Raw genomic sequence first — 11,037 nt, forward strand, 5'->3', positions numbered from 1 at the left:
TGTATATTTAAGCTGTATTTACCAAACTTACCTAATTATAAGATAATTGGGACCCTTGTAAAAAATGTAGATTTTCAAATCTCCTAGAATCAGTTTCCAGGCAGGGGCCTAGAGAACTGTGTTTTTACCAAATATTCTGGATGAATTATATCCTCAGCCAATTTCAGGAAACACTGACTTATGCCAGTTCAATATGCCTGAACGCTGGCAAGTTGTCATTGCGTTAAGATAATGTGTTACATGGAATTTGCTTGTTCAAGTAATAGATGTTACTATATCATGTGGCAGTCGAAGCATGATAAATATTAATGTTGACAGACTCGTAAGTTTAGGGTTAACAGCGTATCTTTTGTGTGGAATTTTTCTGTCCTCTGCAAGATACTGGGTGTGTGGAAGTAAAGACACACTCAAAACTAAGCACTAGTCTACATCCCCATCTCGAAGGTGCTTTTCTAGGGTATAGGAGGTTGTCGGTCCTGTTAGGGCATTCTTAGTACATTTGATATCTGTACTTTCCCATTTTGTCTTCCTTCCGGGAATGCATATTCTCAAGGATACTTCTCTCATCTAAGAACATTGGCGTGTGTCCTCAAAGTACTGAAACTTCTACAGTTATCTTTTGTGCAGTTCGAGTTGTGCATAGACCTTAGCCAAAGGCCAGTCTAAAGCAAATATCTTAGAAGGAAGGTGCCTTTTCCTCTTACTGGTTATTTTTTCTGTGGATAAAAATCTTAACACTTGTAATCTTGTCGCATTGTAATAAAGCTCTGCATTGTCCAGCACCTGTTAAATTGTTGCAAAATTGAGGGACTCAAAAATATCTAAGCTGGCTTGTTTGTTTGATTTGTTAAACTGGAGGTTGTTTCTGCTTCTCCAAACCTGTTGGTCTTTTTGTTTTAAGCAAGTCTGGTCACGGTTCCCAAACAACAACCAAATCACACTGCCTTGCATTTCTCAAAACCGTTGACAATCTAGCTAGGCAAGACAGAAGCACACAAAAAGTGAAATAAGTACAGCGGACACTGCCTGGCAGTATCATAGTACAGGAATGACACAGACAGTAGAACCCAAATTCCTGGGAAAGAGAGTTGATAATCTAAATTTATGAACAGATACAATTGCTCTTCTCTCTGACAGAGGAAAAAATGTCTGAACACCTCTGTGGCATCTTCTAAGAAAGGCATGCACATGTGTATCCAGTGCTTTCTTGATTTCTTTGCAGGCACGTTCCTATGTGACCTCCCTTCTTTTGCACACTGTCCTGCTTAAGTGTTATTTCTCATGAGCATCTTTAGGGTTTCTTAAGGATGTTTCTCAGACTCCTGAAGCAGATATAATCAGAACAGCTGAATGGGCATAAGAGGAACTGGAATCAAATCAGACTTTCAGGGGACTTGTGCTTTCTAGTCCTGAGAAGATGGTGATTTGCGTTGGCATAGGCTCTAGGGATCAGATAGTTTGTTTTCCGGTCTGTATCCCAGTATTGGCCTTCCAGGTCTCGCCTTGCGCCTGCCTCTTCATCTCTTTTACACCACCACAGGCAGGCAGCAAGGTCAACCGAGTGCCTGAATTTTACTCCAGGTGAAAGAATTCAGAGATACAACACGTGTATTGGCAACGTAAATCACATATCCTAGCCTCAGTTCTTTTCTCCCTAGAGAGACACAAGCCTAAAGCTTTGTACACTTCCTGGGGCTCCCTTGGGCTGTGCCCCTTTGCATCAGACCTTTCTGTTTGGTTCTGTTCTTTAGCTCTCAAGTTCTTTACACCTCAAGGCTTGGCTTCCACTCCTAGACCATCATTTACCCATTTGGATTTCTGGAAGAGAAGGGGCCTTTCCTCTCAAAGTTCCTTTCTCTTGATCCTACCCCTCTTCTTCCTGTGTCACCACTCCTCTCTAACCTACCGCTTCAGAAACCACATTTCCAGCCTCTGAAGGCTCCCCTGAGCTCTGCGTGTGCACACACACTTTATTCCTTTCTCCTGTCCCTTGCCCTAAGGTGCACAAGAAGTTGGTCTTCTACTCCTTGACCTTAACCTGAACAAGCTTTTGTTCTGCCTCCCATTCCTCTGAAAGATAGAGTTCTAAAAATGGGCTCCCATCCCCGTTTTCCCTTGGAAGTCCTATTCATGAATTTATAGAGCATATTTGCACATTACCAGTAATCACTGTCTTAATATATGAGCTTGTATAGTTGTATTTTAATAAGAGCTTTGCTGTCGTATTTGGAGATTGGCCCTCAAATCTAGCTTACTTTGGGGAGGCTTATGTCTCCGTCTTTACCATTCAAGACCAAACTTAGTCAGATGTGAATGTGCACTAATTAAATAGCACATCTTTAAACAAATTTTTTTTTATGGAAAGTGTTCTGTCAGACCATGCAAATGAATCGGCCAGGCTGTTAGAAGGCTTTACCAGAGCTCAAGTTTGAGCTGTTTGTCTAGAACTGTTGTGTCTGACCCTGAGAGGTTATCTGTCGGAGTTGTAAGTAACAGCGTGGATGTGCCGTAGTTCATATTCAGGCCTCCGTTGCTGTTCACTAGTTCAGGATCTCTACTGTGTTGTTGCCTGGTTAAAACTCAGTTATAGTAAAATATTCATCCAACAAGATGTCTGATCAATATCCATCTATTAAATCTGCTTTCTTTACTTTCATTTCAGATTTGTCCAATATGTGCAGCATTACCTGGAGGCGATCCTAATCATGTCACGGATGACTTTGCAGCTCATCTTACACTTGAACACAGAGCCCCTAGAGATTTAATATCCTTTTAAGAGGCAAGAAGGGATAGAGTTGTTTGTAATGTTTGTCATTTTGATTATTTTTAAGGACAATATACCCAAAGAGATAAACTAACTTCCAAATTATTTGAGTTTATTTGACCTTTCCTAAAAGTGACTTGGTGTTGAGATGCAATTTATTTCTCTTGTTACATGCTGTGCCCGTCACATGAACAACACTCACTGAAAGCCGCCTTGCTCGTCATCTTCACTTCGTTTCGGTCAGATTCCCTTAAGACCGTTTGCCCAGGTGATAAGTCTTCAGCAGGGTGTTTTCATACAAAAGAGGAAAACACTAATCCGAATTAAAATCTAGTTGAGTACAAGGAGAATTTATGTGCTTCCCCTCTGTGTCCTCTGTTGCCGTACCCCATTCTAGTGGGGGATGATGAGCAGGAGTGCATGCCGGGGCTCCTCTCCCTTGGGAGCCCCTTTCTCCAGAGACTGCCATTCCCCGCCCAGTCTCTGAGTAGGATCGCATCAGTTCACGGCCAGCTCCGAAGTCCTTTCCCGCTTTCCTTTCTGCTTCCCCTTCGCAAGTCTGTCTCTCAGCAGTTGCTGGTGATGTTCCCTGTGATCTTCAAGAGATGAACGGCCCGCCGGAGTAATTAATTTTGTGCGCTGTGTGCTTCTCGTCTCAAGTTATGAATTGTTTTTCGAAAACTGTCACCTATTAACTCAGGGGTCCATTTTCATGTAAAGGTTTCAGTATTCATTGCAGTTTGAAGTGGTTCAAGAGCTAATCACGACTTTCCTCTTTGCCAGACTTTATTCTGATTTCTTTGATTGCCTCCCGGCAACCATAATCCAGCCATAGTCCTACTGAGGAAGAAACTGGCTTGACGGTTTTCTTGTCCCCCAGCTCCCATCCCTTGCTCACAGTTCCCAATGTTCTAATTGGCAGCATGGCCCTTCGGAGTTAGGGGAATAAAAGAAAACGAAAGCGAATACAAAGATATGGAGCCAACCTAAGAAATGAGAATGTCAGCCAGACCTGAGCCAGTCAAGGACAGAGGAACAGATGACACCACTTTTCCTCTCTCCTAAGTGCTGAGGACATGAAAGCATAATGAAGAAAGTTGTGATTTTTTTTGTTTTTTTCTTGAAGAGAATAAGAAAACCTGAATGGGCCAAGAATACTTAAGTCTTTGAGTCACTTCACATTTTATATGAAAGAATCTTACAACAATACGGAGCAATACAGTTATGCTTGATCCCTGTTCTGCACCATCTTCATGGAGAAGCTAGGCAAGTAATCGCAAGCCAGGCTGTTATCCTGAATCCTGAACTTTTTCAGCAAGTTCGGGGTCCTGTAATGAAATTAGTATCCATTCAGTAGAATGTCCCGTGTCACCTACATCCATTTTTGTGAGATTTTTATAAGTCCCTGGTTATCAAGAGAACATTAAATTATGCAAAATAAAAATAGGAGAAGGCATATGTTACATTTTAGATTCCTAACCAGTATTGCCATTAAGCTCTGGAAAACAAAATGTTGACATTGCAGTTATCCTGGAAATATACTGATTTTTCAGGTACTTCAAGTGATTCTGTGTGGTGACTTTGTCATGAGGGAAGAGCTTCTCTCCGAACCTCATAGGCACCAGAATTTTTTTTTTTCGGTTTAGATGGAACCTTCCTAAAGTGTACTTTTTACACCTAGATGCTTTTTTAAAAACAAAATATGGTGATCATAACATTACTTCCTGTAAAACCTAAGCCATTATCATGAATACCATGATGAAACAGTACACATTGTAATGGCACCTGAGGGCTTCAGTAATCACTCATCCTATCCTTAAATCACTCCAAAATCATCGGCTGAAAACTGGGAAGCCAGCAAAGTTATTCTGCACCAGGGCGCCTGGGTGGCTTAGTCGGTTAGGTGTCCTGACTTTGGATCAGGTCATGATGTCACGATTCATGAGTCTGAGCCCCACATCAGGCTTTCTGCTGTCAGCATAGAGCCCACTTGAGATCCTCTGTCCCCCACTCCCTCTCTGCCTCTCACCTTCTTGCGCTCTCCCTCTGGCTCTCTCAAAAATATTTTCAATAAACATTTTTTTAAAAAAGTCATTCTGTACCATATAGCTGTTCCGTGTACTGCTTTGAAAGAAAAGTCTCTTTGGCTGTGCTTTACCCATACATTTGCCTGTGTGGAAACACAAGGTTGTCTTCATGAGTTTGGGCGGCTATTTGCTGTTCAGGACCTTCTTTACTTTGAGTCAGCTGTAGAAGGTGGGTTAGGCTGCTAGCTTTGACTTTTGTTTTGTTTTGTTTTGTTTTTTTTTAAGTAATTTCTTCTGACAGCCAGCCAGGCACCCCTCGGAATTTGACCTCTTGATAAATGTGGTGTTACTCTCTCTCTGTCCACTGCTATTAAAAAATTCAAATCTAGTTTTCAGTTTAGCAGCAGCATTAAAAAACAACTTGAAGACAGATTAAAACTAATAACCAAAAGGAGTCTTTTATTCCTGAATTTAAATTATTCACGCAGGGGGCACCTGGCTGGCTCAGTCAGAGAGCATGCAACTCTTGATCTCAGGTTGGTGAGTTCGAGCCCCATGTTAGGTGTAGAGATTACTTAAATAAATAAAACCTAAAAAACTGTAAAAATGTAAATAAAACTGCTCATACTGTTCTTTTCTATTCCAGATGATAATTGAGACTTGATTAGCATAGCTCCCCTCAGATAAAAAAAATTGATGCTTATTAATTTTGGTTACTTCAGTATGAACATATATGAAATTCAGCCCTGAGGTCAGGGTAAGGCGATGCCTTATCTTGGGAGTCTGACCCAATGGTGCCCTTTACCCCACCCGGTTATTGTCGCTGGAGGCTAGGAAGAAATTTGTTCCTATCTGGAAAAACATTTTTCCCTTTGAAAACACACACACACACACACACACACACACACACACACACACACTCACTCACTCATTCACTCACATGTTGCTTTATATTTGAGTGTCTTTTTTTTAGCGTTAATAGCCCTTGTAGATATAGTTGTGATGTTTGCATTCTAAATGAAATGTGCTATTTTTAAATGCTTACAATTTAGGAAATCTGCATGTCTGTCTAACAGGGGCTCGGGTGATTTTTTTTTTTTTTCTTTCTGTGAAATACTTGGGTTCTTTTCTTAACTTTGGAGTTACGATGAATCGAGTGGTGTTCGACATGTACGTAGAATGTTTCACCCTGGCCGGGGACTAGGAGGTCCTCGTGCTCGTAGATCAAACATGCACTTTACTAGCAGTTCTACTGGTGGACTTTCTTCCTCTCAGAGTTCATATTCTCCAAGCAATAGGGAGGCCATGGATCCTATAGCTGGTAAGTTAGTTTCCCATTAATAAAGGAAATGGCCAGGGAGGGGGCCTTCCTTTAAAATGTTTTGGTGGAATTTGTGGTTTTAGTCTCTCATCATGCTCCTACATTCCTTCACAGAACTTCCCCGAATTTTATTAGTATGAAATATTTTAAAAGTGGGCAACATAAAGTAGTTCATATCATTCTGACATTTCTTTAAGCACTTAGAGCAGAAAATACTAAGAAATGGCTCTGGGTTCTATTTGTGGCCTGTATTGAAACCCAAGAAAATGATCAAAGATTTCAGAGTCGGAAGACTTTCAGAGTTCCATGGTTCAACCCCCCAAACACACAGATAATAAAACTAATTGACAAGACTAGAGAATTAAGCTCTTCTCATAGAAGAAAGTAAAGTAGGAGTTTCTCTGTTCTTGCCTTGATTTGAGAACTATACTCTTAGGGAACATACTGGAAAGTATGTGTTTCGGTAGCTTGAGAAAATCTTATTTAAAAAATGACAACATTTGAATATGTAGTTCATAGCCAAGTCCTCTGGGCTTAGTACATGACCAACCTGGGAAGCCAGCAGCAGAGCAAAGAGGTTGGAGGTGAAAATACAATGTCAGAAATCACAGTAGCCTGAGACTGTAAGATGCACGAAACACAGACAGGCTAAGGTAAGACTCTGGGAAGCCTGTACAAGTTCTGAAATGTGTGCGCATGGTGAATATGTGCCTGAAAATCGTGATGCACCTTGCAGAACACCCTGGGACGCTGGTAAGTGTGGATCTGTGGTACAAACTAGGAACAGTTTTACTCATACAATGTTCTTTAAAATGTACAGACCTACAGATATAACCTCTAAATTCCAAATGTGCTTTGGGCATTTGGATGTGCAATAAACCCTGTGAACTGAGTTTTGGGGATTTTAAAAAGTACTTCTTCATCCAAAGGGAATATTAACCTACTGTCTTTGTTAGTAGGCTGTAAAAGTTCATTTCTGGAAACAAAATTCAAAAGTGAGAAATTCTTTCCAATTTTTTCTGCCGATGGAAATTATTTTACTTGTAGGCTATATGAAAGAATGGTGTAAGAACCTGTGGGATAAAACAACAGTGAGCTAGAAAACAGAAACACCCGTTAAAGAATTTTAACGACGAAGAGTATTTGCTAGTAAGGCAGACAATTCCACGTAATTCCACATAAGCTAGGTGGAACTCTCCCATGTGGGACAAGGTGCTTCCTGCACCCTACTTAGATGAGGACTCAGGGACAAAGGTCCACATTGCTCTTGATGAGTTCAACCTTATCGAAAGAAGAGAGTCTGGATTGTAACAGGCCACTAACTAGGCTGTACAGTCAGGAGCCAGTCAGCCTTACTGAACCATCACCAGTGATAGTCCAGTGGTACTCCAGGACTCTCAAATGACAGTACCAGAAAGTACCAGAGACAAGGCAAAGGTGAGTGGTGCAAGGGTCACAGATAGAAATGATCTGGGCCTCTTGGATGTAATTTGGATCATCATTCAATCATTGAGTAAATGTTTGAGGCCTACTATGCGCCAGGCACTGTTCTAGGAGCTGGAATAGTATAAATGGTAGACTTGACCCCTCCTTTCATGGAGCTTGTATGGAGAAGGTTTATATTATGATTGGGCCAGCAGATGATCCACTTTAATTTACTACAATATTAAGAGAAAGTATAACTAAATTAGTCCATTAAGCAGCAATCTGTTATGTTCTGCTTAAAAATAATTGTATGTGGGTTAATATTCATGGATTTGCATTCTCCATGCCCAACAGCCGCTACCTCCAGGAGGCATTCTAAAAGGTACCGAGGGGCAGCGCCTGGCTGACTCAGTCAGTAGAGCATGCGACTCCTGGTCTTGGGATTGTTAAATTCAAGACCCACGTCGAGCGTAGAGATTACGACCTACAAATAAAATCTTTAATAAAAGGAAAGGTGCTGAGCTCCCAGCTGAACTTTATGTTGCCATGGATACCCACCTGCCTGTTGGCCATCGTTTTTAATGCTCCTCTAAAAGCGCGACCTTCAACCTTTTGTTTCCCCGCAGCATCTAACGAGACATTAACCCCCTTCGTTTCCGTTGGCAGAGCTGCTGTCTCAGCTGTCAGGAGTGAGGCGGTCCGCGGGAGGACAGCTTAACTCTTCGGGCCCTTCCGCTTCGCAGTTGCAGCAGCTGCAGATGCAGCTGCAGCTGGAGCGGCAGCACGCGCAGGCGGCGCGGCAGCAGCTGGAGACCGCCCGCAACGCCACCCGGCGCGCTAACACGAGCGGCGTCACCACCACGATCACGCAGTCCACGGCAGCGACCAACATCGCCAACACGGAAAGCAGTCCGCAGACTGTCCACAATTCCCAGTTTCTTTTAACAAGGTAGCTCGTCTGTCCACACAGCTTTGACAAGCAGTGGTTGGCTGGCGCCACGTGGTCTGAAATGATCTTTTCTCTCTTGTGCCTTGTCCGTGTTCTTAAAGGCTGTGTTTGATCCGACCCTTAAAACTCACGATCTCTCCGCAAAACTGCATATTCAGTATTTCCCCGAGAATGTGAAGAATAGTGGTTAACACAGAACTGCTAGTGGTCTCGTTCTGACAGTCAATTATCATCCCATGTGAATTTTTTCCCCGTTTTGCCCATACAACTGAAACACCATTCTCATTACATTCTGGGGACATATTAGGTATCTTTATTGTCATAATTAACATTGCTTTCCTTTTATTGCCAGTTTCAGTCAGCTGTGAAACATAAAAGGTAGGGGAGAGGATTTCACAACATAGTGGTTTTCTCCTGAGAATTTCTAAAGAAGCAGGATTTAAGTTCTTGATATTGGCACAAACAAAAGTGACAGTTTTCAAAAATTTTTACCATAATGCAAAAAATACTGTGTGTAGTACATACAGTAAATGGTTTTACTGGATGGAATAGAGTTCTTACCTGCTTCTGAAAACTACCATCAGCAACTGAACATCTTTTTCTCCCAAGCCTGTCGGCATTTTATGTGACTTTTAAGAACATAAGGAATTTTAGAAAGAGCAGTGATGAGAAGACTTAGGCTCAACAGGTAATGAACCTGGAATAATCTGGGCCTTTAAGAGAGCATAGAGGAATATAAAGTAAAAACTGGGAAGTGAAGGAGAAAAGCAGTATAATGTATCAGTTACCTCCAAACTGATGCTAGAAGACAATATTAGTTCTCTGTATATTTCATTTATATCATACTTGTAAATGCCTCTGTTGGTACAATGGCACCTGTGCCTAGTTATAAATAATATGTTTTGGATGCAGAATAAAAAATGATTGCGGACCCCTGTCTAGAGCCCCAGGTTTGCCACTACCTAGTTCGGACCTTTGGCAGATCACGTCTCTATACCTCAGTCTTATCATCAACAGCCTATGTGTTTTGCCTCATGAGAAAGAGAATTATTTTGAGGATGAAATGGAATATTGGTATATGTATGGTCTAGCTCAGTATCTGACATATAATAAAGGCCCAATTATGGTTCCCGTTATTCTCATTTGTTAGGGGCTAAGGAGGAGGTTTCAGGTGGGGGAATTTACCTTGGGATTATCTCTGCAAAGACAGTAACTGTGCTTGGTGATTACCAGAAAATGTTGCTTCAACATAAACCGCAGAGCCACAGATGGAGCTACCCTTGCTGCCACATAGCCTTACCTTTTTGGGTCTTCCAGCTTGGCAGGTCTAGATACTTACCTCAACAGGAGACCTGACAATGTGTATATCCACTGAGAGGTCACTGACTGTGGGTGGAATGAATGAATATCTTTGGAAAAGACATCTTCTCACCCTTGACGCTTGGCCCGTTCTTTTTCTTTAGCCTGAAACTCAGTGGGCTTGATTTGGGATTTTTCTCTCTGTAGTTCTTCTACACCACACCCAACTCCTAGGGCGTGGTGTGGGTGGCCTCTGAGCAGCCTTCCTGGATTCTGGTCATAGCTTCTTGAAGGGCCCCTTCTGTCATCTGATACAGTACGTTGCACATATCTTACAGTTTACAGACCACTTTTCCTACCTTTCACTGTATCATTTGATCCTGACTGGTAAGATCTATCTTAGGTAGTATTTCCAGAAAAACGTTACCTGGGACTTTATATATTCTAAGGAACATGTAGAGTTACTTATGTTCAGGGTTTTTTTCTTGACAAACAGTTTTGGGCAAAACTAACTAACAAAAGTAGTTCATTTATTGTTGGGCTTCTTAGAACCTTAACTATATTAATACACATTATGAATCTTTAAGGGGAAGAAAGCTTCAAGGCTGTAATATTTCCAAAGAAAAAACCTGGTCTCTGGTCACATAGCCCTTATGTGATCTATGTGGGGCCCAAGCCTTATCTTTGGCCTCTTTAACCAGGCACAGTTCCTGTTCATGGCACCCTGGAACTCATCGTGGGGAAACCGTTGCCTTGGGATCCAAATTGTGGATCTTTTAGAAAATTATTGTTGCAGTGCTTGGGTCAGATTTCAGTCTTTTTGGCAATAGAGTCAGCTAACTGGCTAACTCCCAGTTTGAAGATCTTCACAAGCTTTGCAGTTACTTCTAGATCCCAAATGAAGTTTGGCACATTAGGAGATCTAGCCCTGGTACCAGATTTTATCTACTTTTTAGGAATGAAATATTTTCTCAGTTATTTACTAAAAATAAAAACAATAATATTATAGGGTACCTGGCTGACTCAGTCAGTAGAGCATGTGACTCTTAATCGTCTTAAAAAAGAAAAAAAAAAAACCAGTAATATTGCAATTACATGCTCTCCAAAGTGTTGGGGATCTCAGGCTATATGTCTCTGCTTTGCTCACTGTGTAGGTAGTCTTCTGTGTATCATCAGTCATTTCCTTTCAGTGTGAATTTAATGGCTTTTATGTAATTACTTTTCAGATCCTTTTGCTTCAAGTTCTGAAATT

General features: G+C 41.5%; 1 protein-coding gene across 1 annotated transcript in view; it reads left to right on the forward strand.

The window, feature by feature from the left end:
• KCMF1 (potassium channel modulatory factor 1) overlaps positions 1–11,037 on the forward strand; it is an 82,045-nt gene that overhangs the window by 68,958 nt on the left and 2,050 nt on the right. The window contains exons 4-6 of the mRNA XM_047853878.1: positions 2,663–2,764; positions 5,938–6,112; positions 8,204–8,486. Of these exons, the coding sequence (XP_047709834.1) occupies positions 2,663–2,764; positions 5,938–6,112; positions 8,204–8,486 (560 nt within the window). The remainder of the gene's footprint in view (positions 1–2,662; positions 2,765–5,937; positions 6,113–8,203; positions 8,487–11,037) is intronic.

This window comes from Prionailurus viverrinus, chromosome A3, assembly GCF_022837055.1.
Source record: "Prionailurus viverrinus isolate Anna chromosome A3, UM_Priviv_1.0, whole genome shotgun sequence".
Classification (NCBI taxonomy): domain Eukaryota; kingdom Metazoa; phylum Chordata; class Mammalia; order Carnivora; family Felidae; genus Prionailurus; species Prionailurus viverrinus.